This window comes from Ranitomeya imitator, chromosome 5 (genome assembly GCF_032444005.1).
Source record: "Ranitomeya imitator isolate aRanImi1 chromosome 5, aRanImi1.pri, whole genome shotgun sequence".
In the NCBI taxonomy this organism is placed as follows: Eukaryota; Metazoa; Chordata; class Amphibia; order Anura; family Dendrobatidae; genus Ranitomeya; species Ranitomeya imitator.
The window spans coordinates 315,721,384-315,743,520 of record NC_091286.1 but is presented as its reverse complement, the minus strand read 5'-3'; the positions used below and the strand labels follow the sequence as shown (position 1 = coordinate 315,743,520).

General features: G+C 47.4%; 1 protein-coding gene across 1 annotated transcript in view; it reads right to left on the bottom strand.

Annotated features, from left to right (window-relative positions):
* The window catches only part of COQ3 (coenzyme Q3, methyltransferase), a 28,001-nt gene extending 9,097 nt beyond the window's left edge, over positions 1-18,904 (bottom strand). Inside the window, exons 1-2 of the mRNA XM_069726327.1 lie at positions 18,668-18,904; positions 14,073-14,151 (exon numbers count right to left, since the gene is read on the bottom strand). Coding sequence (XP_069582428.1) covers positions 14,073-14,151; positions 18,668-18,803 — 215 coding nt within the window. The 5' untranslated portion in view covers positions 18,804-18,904. The remainder of the gene's footprint in view (positions 1-14,072; positions 14,152-18,667) is intronic.
* Between the last annotated feature and the right edge of the window lie 3,233 nt (positions 18,905-22,137).

Genomic DNA, 22,137 nt, shown 5'->3' with positions numbered 1-22,137 from the left:
CAATGAGGTTAGAAAACCAAAAAAAGTGCTTTAGTAAGTCAGTAAAAAGTAGGTAGGAGTATCTAAAACAAGAAAATGATAAGGGTGCCCATACTTATGCACCTGTCAAATTTTGTTTCAATGCAGATTACACATTTTCTGTAAGTACAATAAACCTCATTTCAAGGCAGAAACATTACTGTGTCCAACAGTTATTAGATATATGAAACTGGAATAGCTGTTGCAAAAAAACAATTTTTATAAAGCATTAAGCTTAAGATTAATAGGGGAGCCCAAACTTTTTCATACAACTGTATCAGGAAGTCGTCTAAGTAGGGTATTATCAGAGTGTCTTTTTCTCTGAGATGTGCTGTGACCACTGCAATTAATTTTTTGTAAATACCCGTGGGGCTGTTGCTATCCCAAAGGGCAGAGCCCTGTACTGAAAGTGACGCAACTGGGACCCCATCTGAACTGCCACTCTGAGAAACTGACGATCTTGTTGTCTGATTGGGACGTGGTAATAAGCATCCTTTAGGTCTAGGACTGCCATGTAACACTGAGGATATAGGAGCTTCACTGCGGATTTTATTGTTCCCATTTTGAAAGATGGAATCATCAGGTATTTGTTGAGGCCTTTTAAATTTATTATTGTCCTCCAAGAATTGTCTGTTTTTTTTATGAGAAAAAAGGGGGGGAATAAAATCCTTCCATCCTTTCCTCTTTTGGAACTTCTTCCAAGACGTGCTTGTCTAGGAGTGATGTTACTTCCCCTTCCAGACTGTCTTGTTTCTCTTGGGAGGACTGTACCAGGGTCTGCATGTATTTTCTTGGAGGCCAGTGGTCGAATTTTAATTTTAGGCCTGATCCTATAATCTGTCGGATCCATACGCTGGAGGAGATCCTCTCCCAGGCTAGAAGGAAGTGAGAGAGCCTCCTTCCCACCTGAGAAGGACCGTCACTGGGAGGGTTTCTTGGTGTACCTGGGGGATTTGCCAAAATAGAAACCTTTTCCTCCCCTGGATCGCTTGTCCAAGTTGCTCCTGTCTCGGTCTCTAAACTGCTGCCTTTGGAATTTTCGACCTCTCAAAGGAGCGCCGAAAGGGCTGAAATGGCTGCTTTGGAAAAATTTTCATTTTAGCACCGGCTTTTTCCAACACCTCGTCTAATGCCCGACCAAACAGGAAGTTCCCCTCACATGGCAAAGAGCAAAGTTTCATCTTTGCCTGTGTATCTCCTGGCCAGCATTTAAGCCATACCGCACGGCATCATGTGTTGGCTAAAGCTGCTGACTTTGCTGCCAGTCTAGCTGAGTCTGCTGACGCCTCAGCTAGAAATACTGCCGCTGCTCTCATGGCCGGTATTGCCTCTAGGATAGTCTCTCTGGGAACTTTTTGTTCTACCTGATCCTCCAGGTTGTCTATCCATAGTTTAAGGGATCTGGCTACACAAGTGGCCGCGATAGCTGGCCTTAGTGCCCCTGCTGAGACTTCCCATGCTGTTTTCAGGGAACCGTCCACTTTTCTATCCAGAGGTTCTTCTAGAGAACCTAAATCCTCGAATGGCAGGGAGGATTTTCTGGCAACTTTTGAAATTGCCACATCAATTTTTGGGGCTCTATCCCAAGATGAGGATGCCTCCTCTTCAAAAGCATATCTTCTCTTTAGGGAGGTGGTTATTTGGGACCTTTTTTCCGGTTTTTGCCATTCCCTTTTAATTAGTTTTTGTAGCTGTTCATTAATAGGGAATGACCTCCGTTTTTTCTTCTGTAGACCACTGAACATAAGTTCTTGGGCTGTCTTTTTTGCCTTCTCGTCTACCAGGCCCATGGTAGAGCGAACAGCTTTTATAGGCTTATCCGTAGCCTCCGCTGGAAATGCATCTTCCTCCTCTGAGCTACTATCTGAGCAGCGAGCTGTATCTGAGTTCTCCTCTGACTCCGAGGAATCCCTCTGAGATGCTACTGAGGGGCTGGATCTGTCCCTAGATCTGGCATCTGTATCGGCTGTCTGTAACACTTTTACAGACCTAGAGAACTCTGACTGGATCAGAGATCTTAGGCTCTCCGTAAAGGAGGGTGTTTCCTCTGCCACTGTCTTGTTGATACACTCCTGACACAGTCTTTTACCCCAAGATGTCTTTAAAGGCTTTTTACACAAGGGGACATTCCTTATTTTTAGCTTTTGCCTTATATAGTTTTTGGGGATCTCCATACTCCACCCCCAAAATGTATGTAAGAAAAGAGGGGAGAGATGGAGATAAGAGATAAAAGAAAAGAACAGACATTAGCCTGCTGGACTTTCTCGCAGTTCACTCACCACTCGGACGCTTTCAAAGTACGGGTACCGGATCCGGAGGTTGACTGGTTTTCTCAGTGTCTCCCAATGAGACCAGTGACCCCTCCTTGGTATGGCGATCCGTCCGTATGCTGTCCGAGCGGCTTCTGCTGCTGCCATGGCGTATCTGGCTCTTCTCACTTGAGCGAGACCGCCTCTCCTGCACCTCTTGCTGTGGCATTAAATGTTCTGGTGAAAAGCTCTCCATCTTACACACTACCACGTAACAAGAGTAGTCACCTTCAACCTGGTCTGGTTTAGTGACACAGGGCAGCACTTCTGGTTCGTTTAAATAGATTCACTTCCTTTTTTTTTTTTTTTTTTTTAATGGATCACCTGGTTGATCCTGCCATTTCTGGTCGCTTCAGTAGTCAGGTGCATGTGCGCACTTGTCATGATTGATTACCTGGCTGATCGTGCCTGCACCACTTCCGGTGTTCATAGATGCAATCAATCACCTGGTTGATCCTGCATCTGCCGGCCGCTCGCGCAACCCCATTCGCTGTATAACTATGCCAGAGCGCGCACCCGGCAACCACTTCCGGTGCGCGCTATTTGATTCACCATTCACCTGGTTGATCCGGTCTCTGCCCGAGTGCTGCCGCTGGGTCCTGCGCATGCACACGGCCATTATTTCCGGTGCACGCTCCTTTAGCGCCATGCGCGCTTTACTTCCAGGCGCGCACCCGGCCTTTACTTCCGGTGCGCGCCGAAGTTTCTGGCCCCCTTGCCCGCATCAAACGTTCCGCCGGGTATTATGCGCACGCGTGTACCTCCATTTCCGGGTACCCGGCGCCGGCTGGAGGGAGGCTTGCAGCACCGTCAGGAAGGCAGCGCAGCACTTACCCTCAGCGTCCCTCAACGCTGCCAGACACTGCTCCATACTTCTCAGGTACCGACCAGGAAGGAAGGAGGGGGAGACCTGCTCTTAATTCTCGACAGGGAGGCCCCCAACCTCCGAGGAGACTTACTCAGCCCGGGCACCAATGTGCCTTACGGTTTGCATGGCCACCTTTGGTCAACGGGGGGGCACCATGTAGTGACCCCCGAGCACGGCAGGATTTTTAATCAACAGGGGGGGGACGCCATCTGCGGCCCCCGAGGATAATCTTTACCCGGGTTGAGGCCATGCTTCGCTCAGGGGGGGCATGGAATACATGACCCCCGAGGCGACTACCGGTACCAGGTGACGGGTGCAGCAGACCAGCGCCTGCCCAAATCCACCCGACCCAGGTATCCTCTTCTGTCTTCATCAGAAGTCTTCATCTTGAGGATTCCCCGTCAGGAAACCAACTGATGTGGAGAGAGGAGCCGCCCCTTTTACCTTGAAGGTTTCCTGTCCTTGATGGGCAGATCCCCTCTCTCGTGGTGCCGTCATGTATGATGGGAAAAATTTACTTGAGCTCCAATTTGTTTTATTTTACCAAGGGTAACAGGAGAAATTGGACCACAAAAGTTGTTGTACAATTTGTTCCGAGTATGCCGATACCCCATATGTGGGGGTAAACTACTGTTTGGGCGCATGGCAGAGCTCGGAAGGGAAGGAGCACCATTTGACTTTTCAATGCAAAATTTACTGGAATTGAGATGGGACGCCATGTCGCGTTTGGAGAGCCCCTGATGTGCCTAAACATTGAAAACCCCAAGTGACACCATTTTGGAAAGTAGACCCCCTAAGGAACTTATCTAGATGTGTTGTGAGAACTTTGAACCCCCAAGTGTTTCACTACAGTTTATCATGCAGAGCCGTGAAAATAAAAACACTTTTTTTCCCACAAAAATACATTTCTAGTCCACCACCTGACAGCACCATTGGAGGACATCCTTCTTATCCTCAGTGGGACAGGAACCACAAGCAGTTAAAAGGACCCTCCCCACTCCACCCACCAGTGTTTTTCCTGTCCCACTGCGGATAGGAACGGCAAGCATGTCCTCTGACGGTGCTGTGCAGATGGTGGGGATCGGGGGGCCCAGCCTTTCCCTTCCCCGCCGCAAGATATCTGCGGCTGATACCTGCTATGGGGGGTCCCTCAGCCTCCCCAGTGTAGCGCTGCTCCTGGGGGTCGGGTCCGCTTCCTCCTTGTGGGGGCTTTCGGTCCGGGTGCCTGTCTGCCGAGGGGTGAGTGCGGCGGGCGCTTCCAGCAGCAGCCGGCTTGAGCATGCTGCCGCGTCGCTTCCGGGTCCAGCGACCGCGTCACTTCCGGTCGCGGCCAGCATGGAAGATGGCGCCGGCAGCAGCGCCGGCCTAGGTGAGAGGCACAGCGCGGTCACCGTAGCGGCGGTAAAGAGGGCAGGATCAACCAGGTAAAACCTATATAATCTCACCAGGGGGGTCTGTATGCCGCCGGCCATCCTGACAAAGGAGCACTCAGCTATACGTTCATATTGTTATCGGCACTATGGAGGAATCTGCCAGACCTGAGGGGACTGACCAGCTTCAGGGGCACGTGAGTGGGCTATGTTAGAGCCGTACCACAAAGCTCACCCCTCCCCCTGCTTCCCTACTTACGTACCCCACACATATCTCTATTTATCCTAGGCTGACCCTCCCATCCCTACAGCCGAAAGGAAAAAAAATCGGGGAAAAATAAATGCCCGATATGTGCCACTAAGTTTCCGGAAAATTGGCGGAAACCATTATGCAAATCGTGCACATCCAAGATCGTGAGTGATGAGCAGACGACGCTACTATCCAGTATGAGGACCATGATTCGACAGGAGGTTCAGGCTTCTATCTCAAGCCTGAATCTTTCCCAGGCAACTCAGTCAGTACCGCAGACTTCACGGAAGAGGCCAAGGGAGTCCAGCCCCTCTTCCGAGGGTGAGATTTCGGAGGATTCTGACCAGGAAGAAAAAGACGGATCTCTAGGCAGAGGGAAGAGATATCTCTTCTCTGCAACAGACACAGATGAGCTTCTTTATGCTGTGCGTAACACCATGCAGCTACAGGATACGCCAGAGGAGACCTCGATCCAGGATGAGATGTTTGGCGGATTACATGCCCAGGTGACAAAAATCTTCCCCGTCAACAACCACATCCGTTCCATGATTCTGGAAGAGTGGCAGGAAGCGGAGAAGAAACTGGTGGTACCCAGGGATTTTAGACTTCGACTGCCCTACAATCCAGAGGGCATTAAGGTGTGGGATGAAGTTCCCAAGATCGATGTGCCACTAGCAAAAGTGGCGAAGAAGACCTCAATCCCTTTTGAGGACTCCTCCGCATTAAAAGATCCTATGGATCGTAAAGCGGACGGTTTGCTAAGGAGAACTTGGGAGTCCTCCGCGGCGATAATACGGGCCAATATAGCGGCAACCTCCGTAGCCCGGTCAATGCATTTATGGATTGACGATTTAGAGGATCATCTCAAAGCCAAGACTTCCAGAGATGTTATCCTTAAATCCCTGCCGTTGCTCAAACTCGCAACAGGCTTTATGGCAGATGCTTCGGCCGAATCTGTACGTTTCGCGGCTAGAAGCGAATCTTTGTCTAACGCGGCCAGAAGAGCCATATGGCTAAAAATCTGGTCGGGGGATCTCCAGTCAAAAAATAAATTGTGTGGAATCCCATTCTCAGGGGATAAAGTATTTGGGCCTATTCTAGACGATATCCTAGAAAAGGCCTCAGATAAAAAGAAGGGATTCCCTGAGGAGAATACCAAAAAGTATCAGCCCTTTCGTAGGTCCCGACCTAGTCAGAGGACAGACTACGGGGGCAAAGGGAAGACTGGGAGGTGGTCTTATCCCAAGGGTGGAAAAAGTAGAGACTCCATCTTCCCAAGTGCAGGTACACCAAAGTCAAATAAATGACATCAAGGTGGGAGGTCGATTACAAAAATTTCTAGGGGGTTGGCAGAAGGTGTCCCAGAATCCTTGGATTCTACAGGTGATTGCGCAGGGATACAAATTAGAGTTCTCCAGCAGTCCCCCAGAAAGATTTGTAGTAACCCGACCCTGCCCGCTCTCCGACTCCTCCATGTGGACAAACATCCAGGAGCTAGTGGATTTAGAGGCAATTGTGCCAGTTCCCATCTTAGAAAGAGGCAAGGGCCATTATTCCCATTTGTTTTCAATAAAGAAACCATTGGGGGACTCCCGGACGATTATAAATTTAAAACCACTAAACAAATGGGTCCGGTACAAAAGATTCCGGATGGAATCTATAAAGTCCACAACGCCTCTAATAGACAAGGACATGGTAATGTGTACCCTAGACCTAAGCAACGCATACTATCATGTCCCGATACACATCTCCTACCAAAGATTCCTGAGATTTGCCATAATGAACAAGGGGATAGTACATCACTTCCAGTTCAGATGTCTCCCCTTCGGGCTTGCTTCAGCGCCCAGGATTTTTTTACCAAACTGATGTCGGAAGTCGTGGCCTATCTAAGGAACCAGAATGTTACCATAGTCCCATACCTGGACGACTTCCTGATAATGGCGAAATCACAGAAACTCCTCAAGATAGACTGCACTTTCACTCTTTCCATCCTACAGGAGCTGGGGTGGATTGTGAACTGGAAGAAGTCCTGCCTGGTCCCAAATTCCAGAATAAAATTTTTGGGGGTGATGTTGGATTCCAATCTAAGAACATCTTTTTTACCAGAAGACAGGCAAGAGGCCTTGATCAGGCACATTCATCAGTTCAGAAGTACCCCCTCCATAAGAGAGGCAATGAGGATACTCGGCTTCATGACAGCATGCATACCCTGTGTGAAATGGAGCCAATTCCACTAGCGGGAGTTGTAAAAAGAAGTTCTAGGATCCTGGAACAGGAAACAGAGTTCCCTAGACAGGAGGATGATTGTGTCTCCGTCGGTAAAGAGATCCTTAACCTGGTGGACCACACCGGGAAACCTAAAAGAGGAAGTTCCATGGATACTCGATCCCTGTGTTACAGTGACCACAGACGCCAGTCAATACGGATGGGGCGGTCATATAGGAAGAACATACTACCAGGGAGAATGGACTCCTCAGATTGCCGCAAAATCGTCAAATTTCAGGGAGCTGTATGCGATCTGGAAAGTGTTGTGCCAGGCCCAGTCATTGGTCCGAGGCAAACACGTGAGAATACTGTCCGACAATGTCACAGCAGTGGCATTTCTGAGACACCAGGGAGGTCCGAGACATCCACCACTGCAACACTTAGCAGACCAGATTTTCAGGTGGGCAGAAAGTTCGGTCAAATCCATCTCGGCGGTTCACCTGGAAGGTGCCAAGAATCAGGTAGCAGATTTTTTGAGCCGAAAGTTGGTACATCCCGGAGAATGGGAACTGAACCCGGAAGTATTCAGCAGTCTATGCCAGAAATGGGGAACACCTCAGGAGGACCTCTTTGCCACCAGGTCAAACACAAAGATCAGAGCATTTGTCTCTCTGAATCCTCTAGATGGAGCCACAGGAGTAATAATAATATAATAATTTTATTTATATAGCGCCAACATATTCCGCAGCGCTTTACAAATTATAGAGGGGACTTGTACAGACAATAGACATTACAGCATAACAGAAATACAGTTCAAAACAGATACCAGGAGGAGTGAGGGCCCTGCTCGCAAGCTTACAAACTATGGGGTAGACGCCTTGTCTCAGTATTGGGGAGGTCTCCTGTACGCATTTCCGCCTCTTCCTCTGATACCGAAAACACTCAGGAAGATACGAGACGAGAAAGCAACCGTAATCCTGGTGGTTCCTTTTTGGCCGAAAAGAAGCTGGTTTTCTCTACTATCCAAGATGTCAGAGGAACCAGTCTTACTACCGAACAGGCAGGACCTTCTACTTCAAGGTCCGGTGTTTCACAAGAATCCAGATTCTCTTCACCTATCTGCTTGGATCCTGAACGGCAAACCTTAAGATCCAGAGGCCTGTCAGAAAATGTCATTACCACACTCCAGGCAAGCGGAAAGCCGGTAACTTCGGCGATTTACAACAAGATCTGGAAGCGGTATTGTTCCTTTCTGGGAGAAGGTCCTGTGGATACTTCAAAACCAGATATTCCCAGAATTCTCGATTTCCTGCAACTCGGATTTGACAAGGGCCTTCGGCCTAGTACTCTAAAAGTACAGATTGCAGCACTTAGTGTATTTTTTGATACATCACTAGCCTCCCATCCCTGGATAGCGAGATTTTCCAGGGCCACGCAGAGAATGAGGCCACTTGTGAGGAAATCAACTCCTCCTTGGGACCTAAACCTGGTCCTTAACACTTTGTGTAAAACCCCTTACTTACTATCGGAAGATATGGACATAGCCAATATCTCCTTTAAGACTGCTTTCCTAATCGCCGTAACATCGGCCAAAAGACTGGGGGAGATGCAGGCCCTTTCTATCCAGAATCCATATCTTCAAATCTTTGACGACAGAATAGTCTTCAAACCTAACCCAGCTTTCCTCCCCAAAGTAGTATCCTCTACCAATATAAATCAGGAGATAATCCTTCCTTCTTTCTGCCAACACCCTAAAAACGCAAAAGAAGGGGTCTACCATAACCTTGACGTTGGGGAGACTGTTCTAAAATACCTGGGGGCGACAGAAAGCTGGAGACAGGACACTAACTTATTTATACAATACGGTGGTCCAAATAGGGGGTGTAAAGCAGCGAAATCAACCATTGCTATGTGGATTAAAAACATGATTAGCCTAGCATATACAGACCAAGGGAAAGATCCCCCGGATACTCTTAGGGCCCACTCAACACGAGCTATTTCTACATCATGGGCAGAGAAAGGGGGAGCCTCAGCTGAGCAAATCTGTAGGGCGGTGACTTGGACTAGTCTTTCTACCTTTGCTAGACACTATAAACTAGATGTCGTATCAGACCAGATAGCTTTTGGTAGAAAAGTTTTACATGCAGTAGTCCCACCCTAGTTAAAATCCTTTGGTATTCTCCAATGGTGCTGTCAGGTGGTGGACTGGAAAACGGTAATTAGTTCTTACCGGTAATTTTATTTCCAGGAATCCACCTGACAGCACTACTAGTTCCCTCCCACTGCAAGCTTATACTACTGACTAATGTGATGTAACATTGGTGTATAATTGTAAATAAACTCTCTTTTTTGCATCCATCCAGATGTGGTACTTAGAAAATCACTGGTGGGTGGAGTGGGGAGGGTCCTTTTAACTGCTTGTGGTTCCTGTCCCACTGAGGATAAGAAGGACGTCCTCCAATGGCGCTGTCAGGTGGATTCCTGGAAATAAAATTACCAGTAAGAACTAATTACCGTTTTTTTATCCCCCAGTTTTGTATTTTCCTCAAGGGTTGTTGTCCAACTTGTCGCGAGTACGCTGGTACCCCAAATGTGGGGGGGGGGGGGGGGGGGAGAACCACTGTTTGGGCGCATGGCAGAGCTCGGAAGGGAAGGAGCGCCCTTTGGAATGCAGACTTAGATGGAATGGTCTGCAGGCGTCACATTGCGTTTGCAGAGCCCCTGATGTACCTAAACAGAATAAACCTCCCACAAGTGACCCCATATTGGAAACTAGACCCCCCCAAGGAACTTTGAACCCCCAAGTGCTTTTCCCACAAAAACGATTTTTTAGCCCCCCAAATTATTATTTTCCCAAGGGTAACCAGAGAAATTGGACCGCAAAAGTTGTTGTCCAATTTGTCCCGAGTATGCAGATACCCCATATGCTGGGGTAAACCCCTGTTTTGGAGCACGGTAGAGCTCAGAAGGGAAGGTGCAGCGATTTACTTTTTCAATGCAGAATTGGCTGGAATTGAGATCGGACGCCATGTCGAGTATGGAGAGCCCCTGATGTGCCTAAACAGTGGAAACCCCCCAATTCTAACTGAAACCCTAACCCAAAAACACCCCTAACCCTAATCCCAACACTAACCGCACCCCTAACCCAAACATGCCCCTAACCCTAATCCCAACCATAAATGTAATCCAAACCCTAACTTTAGCCCCAACCCTAACTGTATCCCCAACCCTAACAGAAATAAATTTTATTATTTTTCCCTAACTAAGGGGGTGATGAAGGGGGGGGGGGGGGGGTTTGATTTACTTTTATATGATTGGCAGCTGTCACACACTAAAAGACGCTTTTTATTGCAAAAATAGTTTTTGCGTCTCCACATTTTGAGAGCTATAATTTTTCCATATTTTGGTCCACAGAGTCATGTGAGGTCTTGTTTTTTGAGGGACGAGTTGACGTTTTTATTGGTACCATTTTCGAGCACATGACATTTTCGGATCGCTTTTTATTCTGATTTTTGTGAGGCAGAATGACCAAAAACCAGCTATTCTTGAATTTAATTTGGGGTGGGGGGGCGTTTATACCGTTCCACGTTTCATAAAATTGATAAAGCAGTTTTATTCTTCGGGTCAGTACAATTACAGTGATACCTCATTTATATTTTTATAAAGCCGACCCCCCTAATTTTGCCACAAAAAAATGGGAAAACTTAATGACTCGAGTATAAGCCTAGGGTGGAAAATGCAGCAGCTACCGGTAAATGTCAAAAGTAAAAATAGATACCAATAAAAGTAAAATTAATTGAGACATCAGTAAGTTAAGTGTTTTTGAATATCCATATTGAATCAGGAGCCCCATATAATGTTCCATAAAGTTTGATGGGCCCCATTAAATACTCCATATTAAAATATGCCCCATATAATCCTGCATAAAGGGTAATAAGGGCCCCATAAGATGCTCCATACAGACACTTGCCCCTTATAGTGCTGCACAATCGTTAAGGCCCCATACAGATGCTCCATACAGTCACTGCCCCTTATAGTGCTCCACAATTGTTAAGGCCCCATACAGATGCTCCATATGCTGTGGCTGCGATAAAAAAAATAAATAAATAAAAAAAATCACATACTCACCTCTCCGTCACTCAGGACCCCGGCACTTTTACCTGCTCCTCATTCGGGTGCGGCTCCGTCCTCAGCACGGATGTTCAGCAGAGGGCACGCAGTGACAACGTGACCGCGCCCTCTGACCTGAGCATCACAGCCAGAGGATGCTGATGACGGAGCCGCACCGGAACGAGGAGCAGGTAAATATCACGCAGCGCTGCGCTCCCCCTCCCCGTATACTTACCTGCTCCTGGAGCGGTGCAGTCCCTGCTTCTCCCGGCGCTGCATATTCTTCCTGTACTGAGCGGTCACCGTTACCGCTCATTACAGTAATGAATATGCGGCTCCACCTTTATGGGACGTGGAGCCGCATATTCATTACTGTAATGAGCGGTACCATGTGACCGCTCAGTACAGGAAGAATATGCAGCGCTGGAAGAAGCAGAGACGCGCAGGGACCGCACCAGCAGTAGGGGACTATAATTAGATAGCCCCCGCTCCCCCTCCCCTGCCGACCCCTGCGTATTACTCGAGTATAAGCCGAGAGGGGGACTTTCAGCCCCAAAAAATGGGCTGAAAATCTCGGCTTATACTCGAGTATATACGGTATGTGTTTTCAAGAATATTTCATTTAAAAACGATGTGTAAATGACAGAATTGATGAATGTAAATGCTCATGTTAAAAATCGCATTGCAAACAGATAGCAATCGCACTGCATTCTGATGTAAATTGGATGCTAGGCGTGAAAAATCGGATTATACTCGCAGAAATAATGCATGACACTTGCATTACACTTGTCCGACTCTCCTGCATCAAAATCGGACCTATTTTTAATTTGCTAGTGTGTCTCCAGCCTAAAAGACACTTTTTTTTGTTGCAAAAACTAGGGTTTTGCATCACCATATTTTGAGGGCTATAATGTTTCTATATTTCTGCCAACAGTCCTGTGACTGCTTGTTTTTTGCGGGACAAGAAAATGTTTTCAGCTATACCATTTTTATTTACATTTGTCTGTTTGATAAGAGGTTTATTCCAGCGTTATGATGAAAAAGGCGTTCACTGAAGGGGGTTAACTAGTATGATACTAATAGATCGGGTCGTTAAAGACACGGAGATACCAAATAAGTGTATTTTTGTTGTGTATTTTTATATAAAATGTGTATTTGTGTAATATTTTATTTCATCATCCTGCATTTTTTTTATTACGGTATATATTTTTGCAAAAATATGTTTTACTTTTTCTTTTATTATTAGCCCCTCTATGCTTTGATTACTAGTATAATGCATTGCAATACACCAGCATTTTAATGTATTATACCTGTACGGAAAGGTTCTTAGACCATCCTTTGAGTAAGTTCTAAGAAGCTTTCCGTAGCTTGTTGACTCGGTGGAAGGGGGTATGTCAAGATGTTGTGGGGTCCCTAATTAAAAGGCAGAGGGAGCTATTGATTGCAGCATTTAGGTGGTTAAACAGGTAGGGAATTTGATGGCACCGTCCCTGGCTGTTAAGGCCCCGTCACACATAGCGAGATCGCTAGCGAGATCGCTGCTGAGTCACAAGTTTTGTGACACAACAGCGATCTCAGTAGCGATCTCGCTATGTGTGACACGTAGCAGCGATCAGGCCCCTGCTGTGAGATCGCTGGTCGTATCGGAATGGCCTGGGCCATTTTTTGATCGTTGAGGTCCCGCTGACATCGCTGAATCGGCGTGTGTGACGCCGATTCAGCGATGTCTTCGCTGGTAACCAGGGTAAACATCGGGTTACTAAGCGCAGGGCCGCGCTTAGTAACCCGATGTTTACCCTGGTTACCATCGTTAAAGTAAAAAAAAAACAAACGCTACATACTTACCTACCGCTGTCTGTCCCCGGCGCTCTGCTTCTCTGCTCTGGCTGTGAGCGCCGGGCAGCCGGAAAGCAGAGCGGTGACGTCACCGCTCTGCTTTCCGGCCGCTGTGCTCACAGTCAGTACAGGAAAGCACAGCGCCGGGGACAGACAGCGGAAGGTAAGTATGTAGCGTTTGTTTTTTTTACTTTAACGATGGTAACCAGGGTAAACATCGGGTTACTAAGCGCGTCCCTGCGCTTAGTAACCCGATGTTTACCCTGGTTACCCGGGGACTTCGGCATCGTTGAAGACAGTTTCAACGATGCCGAAGTCTTTCACCTGATCGTTGGTCGCTGGAGAGAGCTGTCTGTGTGACAGCTCTCCAGCGACCAAACAGCGACGCTGCAGCGATCCGGATCGTTGTCGGTATCGCTGCAGCGTCCCTAAGTGTGACGGGGGCTTTAGTGCAGGAGCTCGGCCACTAGCAGTGCAGAGTTCCTGCTATGATGGGGCAGGTGGTGTTGATATTTCAGCACTTTCTGACCCATCATGCTGTGACTGATCAGTTAGTAAGATTGGCTGACTGAGCACAGCACCCTTAGAGCAGGGACAGGCGGCATGGGTCCCCAGTACCTTTTCCCATGCCACTCAGCAGTCACTGACAGTAGTCGGCACTTAACTGTCACTCAACGCTATGGTGCAGAAACTGACACCCATCATCCCATGCTATGTGGTTAAGTACATGTAACACAAAAATCTAAATTAAACAATAGTAATTTTTTTCTGTCAGTTTCCCCTTTAAGCATTTTATGAATCCAGCTATAACATGAAATAGCTCAAGAGTCCGTGTATTCAGTTTCCTCAAGCCCAGCATAACTGACAGCTGCAGCTTGTACTGAGCAATGTGAGATTTCAGCAGCAGACGTTGAGGAGCTGTTAATCAAGTTAGGATGCACATAGATTGAGTGTAAACTTTCAAAAAGGACTATACAGCAAATTCTGACATGGATTTTCACAGTAAACACATGATACTCATCAGTTCTAGTATATCTATTTAGTAACGCTTATCCACTCTGAGTTCGTCTGATGTTTAAAAGTAAAATCCCAATCAAAATGCTTACTTTCTACTTGATCCAGATGCAGCGTTGATACTGCCATTTAATTCAGACACCTTCCGAACATCAAGTGGAAGACATGTGGCTAGCAACAACAAAAAAAGGAAAATAGAAAGCTTCTTGTTAAAAAAAAAAAAAAAACACACAACAAAAACAGTACGAAAAGCTAGATCTGTAACATGCAGTACCTCCATTTTCTGCATAAGACCATGTTAACATGTTCAGTATTTTACATAAGTACAGTTGTGCTTAAAAGTTTACATACCCCGGCAGAATTTTTGCTTTCTTGGCCTTTTTTCAGAGAATATGAATGATAACACCAAAACTTTTTCTCCACTCATGTTTAGTGGTTGGGTGAAGCCATTTATTGTCAAACTACTGTGTTTTCTCTTTTTAAGTCATAATGACAACCCAAAACATCCAAATGACCCTGATCAAAAGGTCCCATACCCCATTTCTTAATACCTTATATTGCCCACTCTAACATCAATGACAGCTTGAAGTCTTTTGTGGTAGTTGTGGATGAGGTTATTATTTTCTGTTCAACTCCTGGTTTTGGCTTACGAATGCTGATGTAAAATACTGACCAGATACTGAGCGTGTGCACGAGGCCATACAAAGATAAAACTCCCCTGATACTACACAACCATCTCCTGTGCGATGTCAGAGACAGAAGAGCGATCTCTGTACTCTACGCAAGATTGAAAAGGAAACATCAAGAAGGAAAAGTCGCGAGTATGGATAAAGGAATCTAAAAATAGAATATTAATATAGGCAAATGATGAAAAAAAAATGGAATAAAATCTTGATCATTCAATCTTGATTTATTCACAATAGAGTATGAGAACCACACACAGAAATACATCCTTTGGCATGCTATCAATGAGATCATTAATGGCACGCAAATCATTAAGATCCACTTTTGGCAGCTCCCTTCACAATTCCAACCAATGACTTCCCAGATGAGTTGGATGGGAGATGAGTCTAGAGATGCTGCAGGCAATGGTAGCATGTGTAGGCCGCAGCATAGTTAGGATGCTCACAGAAGAACAAACATGCGATCTGACGTTGTGGTGTTGAAAAGCATTGACAGGGACACTGAAGAAATGGCCGAACGAACCACTGACTCCACTACTAAATCAATGTAACACCAAGCTGTGTACCCAGAATGACTAGGCCCAGTGGGACATTCCCCAGTGAAGGCCTATTCATGGTGGTGTTCATGTAGTCTCCAGTCCAATCTCTGGCTATCACGCCATCGAGACAAAAGTGAGACTAGAGTACATCTCTTGTGAAATTGGGATCAAGTTTGGGAACTTTGGCAAACCTGGCTGAGACTGGCGTAAAAATTACAGTATGGCATCCATTTGTATACAAGTACAAAAATGTACAATAACAAATACGGTAGCTTCCTATGTTAATAATCTAGGTTTCTGCGCACTCAGACTTGAATAAGCCTACTGTGTGCTATTTTTTTATTCACATGGTCTGCATGAAATGACTCATCTGACCCGTCAGCCCAACTGAATTACATTGGTCAGGGTGTCGTCTGTGTGCTATCCGATTTTAACACGGACAGCACATGCATGTATACGACGTTAGCATGAGCCTTTAATGACTCAATTTTCATTGTTGTGCTTATATTTTTTTTCCCCCTTCTTCCAAAAGAGCCATAACGTTTTTATGTTTCCGTCAACGTAGGCGTATGGAGGTTTGTTCTTTGTCTTCACGCTGTGGCGCAGGCGTACTTTATCTGTCCTGTTGAGGGCAAAGCAAAGTACTGCAGTGCGCAGGCGCCAGGAAAGGTCAGAGGCCCGGCGCCTGCGCACTGCAGTACTTTGCTCTACCCTCAACAGGACAGATAAAGTATGCCTGAGCCACAGCGTGAAGACAAGAGGAAGTTATCTGGTGACTATAACGGAGTTTGAGATTTTTAAATTAAAAAAAAAGGAAAAGTGTTTTTTTTGTTTCAAATAAAAGGACTTTATTCTTGTTATGTGTTTATTTACAATATAACTATAGGATTAGTAATGGATGGGTGTCTTACAGACACCTCTCCATTAGTAATCCATGGGTTTGATGTCACCTGACAATACAAAGGTGAAATCAACCCCACAAATATAAACCCCACTCGCCACCGCTATAGGGCAAGTGGGAAGAGCCAGGCAAAGCACCAGAATTGGCACATCTAATAGATGCGCCTTTGTTGGCTGACTGCGGGCTGCTATTTTTTAGGCTGGGGGGCCTATATCCATGGCGCCTTACCAGCCTGAGAATACCAGCCCCCAGCTGTGAGCTTTAGCAAGGCTGGTTGTCAAAAATAGGTGGGGACCCCACAATGTTTTATTTTTTAAATAATGAAAAAAATATGAAGTGGGACTCCACTATTCTTGATAACCAACCTTACTAAAACCAACAGCTGAGGGTTGCATCTCACAGCTGTCAGTTTTGCCTGGCTGGTTATCAAAAGTTCAGAGGAACCCTACTTCATTTTTATTTAGTATTTATAGTGCAGGCGGCGGCTGAGGAATAGTCCCATTAGCTGCCACCTGATCTCACTGTTGTCCGTTGAATACAACTCAACTTTGTCCCATGCTAGCGCTGATTTCTGCACAAGCAGGGGACAATTATGCGAGCCGTTTTCAGCACCCAGTGAAGGGGAACAGCGCGAGCAGTACCACAAATTCCCAGGCGCTGGTACATGTGGCACACGGTTGCCACAAGTATTAAACACACGTACACTGATATTTCCAGTACTGGAAATATCAGGATGTGTGAAGGAGCCCTTAGTTGCATGTCTCACACTGATAACGCCCCCTTTTCATAAGCTCTGGAAGCAGATTCTCATGCAGATCATGACCGGAAGCCATTTTCTGAACTTCCGGTCATGTGCAGTGTGCCTCTAAAGCCAGGAAGTGTATATCTGGCTTCAAAGACGCAGTGATGATGCTGAAATGAACAGTGCACATGCGCGAGATTTGCATCAGCTAGCGATAACGCCAACGTGTACAAATGATGTTAGCACGCCCACAGGGGAGTGACATGGAAAGAGGACTGATGAGTTTGGGGAAATTAACGCCCCATCGACTAGTTAAAGCCTTAGTTAGCATAGGAAAAGGGGACATGGCTCAGTGTTTAGCACTGCTGCTTTGCAGTGCCGGACTCCTGGGTTCAAATCCCACCAAGGACATCTGCAAGGAGTTTGTATGTTCTCCCCGTGTTTGTGTGGGTTTCCTCTGGAGTCTCTGGTTTCCTCCCACACATCAAAGACATACTGATAGGGAATTTAGATTGTGAGCCCCAATGGGGACAGCGATGATGTCTAAAGTTTTACGGAATTACTGGCGCTGTATAACTGAGTGAAATAAAACAATATAAATGCTTTTTTATGCCTTTTCACCTAATAACGTTATACAGGGCTGGTTAGGCAGGGAGCTTGCTCATACATGGGTGAATGCTGCTGGGTTGGAGGGCACAGGGGAGCCGACAGGTTCACTTTAAGTTGTTAAAACTATAGCGATGGAACAAATTATTCTGTAAAGAGCTGAAAGCTAAGTGCAGCAGAGCAGACTACGCTAATGTGATCATTTGCATGAGTTAAAATAGAACTATACACATGTCACACTGATGCCCATTTATCGGACAATGTTATTGAGAATATAACGGGTGAAATGTAACAGACTGAACACGGTTCTTGATTCAAAAGAAACCGTCCAGGACCCCACAACAATGTGGTGCGACCCTGCCCCAGACTGCCTACACTTCCTGCCCCAGCACTGCTCACAGTGCCAGTCAGGCACGTCTACACTTCCTGCCCCAGCAGAGCTCACGGTGCCAGTCCAGCATGCCTACACTTCCTGCCCAGCAGAGCTCACGGTGCCAGTCCGGCATGCCTACACTTCCTGCCCCAGCACTGCTCACGGTGCCAGTCCGGCATGCCTACACTTCCTGCCCCAGTACTGCTCACGGTGCCAGTCCGGCATGCCTACACTTCCTGCCCAGCAGAGCTCACGGTGCCAGTCCGGCATGCCTACACTTCCTGCCCCAGCACTGCTCACGGTGCCAGTCCGGCATGCCTACACTTCCTGCCCCAGCACTGCTCACGGTGCCAGTCCAGCATGCCTACACTTCCTGCCCCAGCACTGCTCACGGTGCCAGTCCGGCATGCCTACACTTCCTGCCCCAGCACTGCTCACGGTGCCAGTCCGGCATGCCTACACTTCCTGCCCCAGCACTGCTCACGGTGCCAGTCCGGCATGCCTACACTTCCTGCCCCAGCACTGCTCATGGTGCCAGTCCGGCATGCCTACACTTCCTGCCCCAGCACTGCTCACGGTGCCAGTCCGGCATGCCTACACTTCCTGCCCCAGCACTGCTCATGGTGCCAGTCCAGCATGCCTACTCTTCCTGCCCCCATTCCTGGCACAGTGTCAGTGTATGGCAACTATAGGGAGGCTCCACATCTGCCAGTGAAGCAGTATGGGCGGGAGGCTCGAGCTATGACCCCAGGGACCTGTCCGTCCACCCACCACTGTGCGTCAATGTCATCCAGGGACACTAGGGGGCAGAGGCGCCCCTCACATGCGGCCAATGGCCATTACCTGAGCAGCATGCTGTGTGCACGGCTCTGTGGAGCACGGCTGCCCGGGAGGGAAGGGCACACACACGGCTCCACACAGAGGCCATGCTGCTACTCATCCAGCGACAACTTCCGGAACGGCTGCCCGCCGGTGACATCACGTGACGTGCTACCCGGAAATAACACAGCCGGTCCTTATACGGGGCGGGCGCTGCTGTACGTGTAGTCACTGAGCCTGTGGTCCACAATGGCGCCGGACCTGTCTGCTCCTCCCTGCAGCCACTCCATTGTAGACTGTTCCGTGGTGGCTGAGCTGACAGGAATGGAGGGGATCACAGGAGCTCCATATGTATGTGCTGCAGAGCGGCTGCAGGATCCTGGGCAGGAATAGGAGGAAATCGCACTGCCGTTATACTTACTAGAGAGGTACAGATACAGCCATCTATATGTATTATACAGCGCTTTACAGGAGTCACCACTGTCCCCATTGCGGCTCACATAGATCCCATGATATCTGACATGCAATTGAAAAATAAATCTTGAGGCAAAAAAAAAAGAATTACGGTAAATCATGTAGTTGCATAAATACCATTAAACTAATTTGTTGGCATAGCCTTAGAGCTTCTGGCAGCATTCAAGGGAACCTGTCACCCTCAAAATGGAAGATGAGCTAAAGGCCCCGTCACACATAGCGACGCTTGAGCGATTCCGACAACGATACGACCTGTCAGGGATCGTTGCTGCGTCGCTATGTGGTCGCTGGTGAGATGTCAAACAGTGCGATCTCCCCAACGACGCAGCAGCGATGCGGCGACCTGTAGTGACCTGTAGAACGATGCTATTTCATGATGATTCAATGGGACGTCCTGTCAGCGAGGTCGTTGGTAAGGTGTCAAACACAGCGATGTGTGCTACCCAGCGGGACCTCAACGATCAAAAAAAGGTCCAGGCCATTCCGACACGACCAGCGATCTCACAGCAGGGGCCTGGTCGCTGCTACGTGTCACACATAGCGAGATCGCTACTGAGATCGCTGTTGCGTCACAAAACTTGTGACTCAGCAGCGATCTCGCTAGCGATCTCGCTGTGTGTGACGGGGGCTTAAGCCCACCAGCATCAGGGGCTTATCTACAGCATTCTGGAATGCTGTGCCCCCGATGTATCCTGAAAGATGAGAAAAAGACGTTAGATTATACTCACCCAGGGGCGGTCCCGCTGCGGTTCTGTAAAGAAAAATAAAATAACCAACAGTTTACTCCCTGTTCCAATGTAATCTCTATATATAATCGTCTAAGGGTCACTTCCGTCTTTCTGTCTGTCCTTCTTTCTGTCACAGAAATTCATTGGTTGCGGCTTCTGTCTGTCAAGGAAATCCAAGTCGCTGCTTGGTCGCGGCAAATCAGCCACGACCAATCAGCGACGGGCACAGTCCGGAAGAAAATGGCCGCTCCTTACTCCCCGCAGTCAGCGCCCGCATACTCCCGTCCAGCCACCGCTAACACAGGGTTAATGCCGGGGTTAACGGACCGCGTTATGCCGCGGGTAACGCACTCCTATGCCTATGCGGCATCAATAGTAAAAAAATGTAATGTTAACAATAATTAAAAAACCTGCTATATTCACCCTCCGTAGTCCACCGAGCCGCTCGCGCCTGCCGCCATCTTCCGTTCCCAGCGATGCATTGCAAAATTACCCAGAAGACTTAGCGTTCTCGCGAGACCGCTAAGTCTTCTGGGTAATTTCGCAATGTATACTGCGAACGGAAGATGGCGGCAGCAGCACGCCCATTGCTACAGCGCCATTGGTTCCCAGGGGTGAGTATGTAACTATTTTTTATTTTAATTCTTTTTTTTTTTAACAGGGATATGTGCCCACACTGCTAAATACTGCGTGGGCTGTGTTGGCTACATGGCTGCTATATACTACGTGGGCAGTACTATATACTACATGGCTGCTATATACTATGTGGGCAGTACTATATACTGCATGGCTGCTATATACTACGTGGGCAGTACTATATACTACATGGCTGCTATATACTTCGTGGGCAGTACTATATACTACATGGCTGCTATATACTATGTGGGCAGTACTATATACTGCATGGCTGCTATATACTACGTGGGCAGTACTATATACTACATGGCTGCTATATACTACGTGGGCAGTACTATATACTACATGGCTGCTATATACTACGTGGGCAGTGCTATATACTACATGGCTGCTATATACTATGTGGGCAGTACTATATACTGCATGGCTGCTATATACTACGTGGGCAGTACTATATACTACATGGCTGCTATATACTTCGTGGGCAGTACTATATACTACATGGCTGCTATATACTATGTGGGCAGTACTATATACTGCATGGCTGCTATATACTACGTGGGCAGTACTATATACTACATGGCTGCAATATACTACGTGGGCAGTACTATATACTACATAGCGGCTATATACTATGTGGGCAGTACTATATACTACATAGCTGCTATATACTATGTGGGCAGTACTTTATACTACATGGCTGCTATATACTACGTGGGCAGTACTATATACTACATGGCTGCTATATACTATGGGCAGTACTATATACTACATGGCTGCTATATACTACGTGGGCAGTACTATATACTACATGGCTGCTATATACTATGTGGGCATTACTATATACTACATGGCTGCTATATACTACGTGGGACTGGCCAATATACTACGTGTCTGCTGTATACTACGTGGCTCTGTGCTGTATACTATGTCGCTGTACAATATACTACGTCGCTGGGCAATATACTACGGGGCTGGGCAAAATGCTACGTGGACATGCATATTCTAGAATACCTGATGCGTTAGAATCGGGCCACCATCTAGTCTACTATATAATTGTCTAAGGGTCACTTCCGTCTTTCTGTCTGTCTTTCGGTCTGTCACGGAAATCCCAAGTCGCTGATTGGTTGTGGCAAAACAGCCACAACCAATCAGCGACGGGCACAGTCCGGCGGCAAAATGGCCGCTCCTTACTCTACGCAGTCAGTGCCCGGCGCCCGCTCCATACTTCCCTCCAGTCAGCGCTCACACAGGGTTAATGGCAGTGTTAACGGACCGCGTTATGCCACGGTGTAACGCACTCCTTTAACGCTGCTATTAACCCTGTGTGACCAACTTTTTACTATTGATGCTGCCTATGCAGCATCAATAGTTAAAAGATCTAATGTTAAAAATAATAAAAAAAATAAAAAATCATTATATACTCACCCTCCGTCGGCCCCCCGAATCCAGCCGAGGCCTTTCCCGCTCCACACGACGCTCCGTTGACCGGTCGATGCATTGTGGTCTCGCGAGATGATGACGTAGCGGTCTCGCTAGACCGCTACGTCATCTCGCGAGACCGCAATGCACTCTTGGGAGCGACGGGCATTCCGGCCGCGAAATGGCCGCTCCCTACTCCCCTGCAGTCAGTGCCCCCTCTATGCTCCCCCTCAG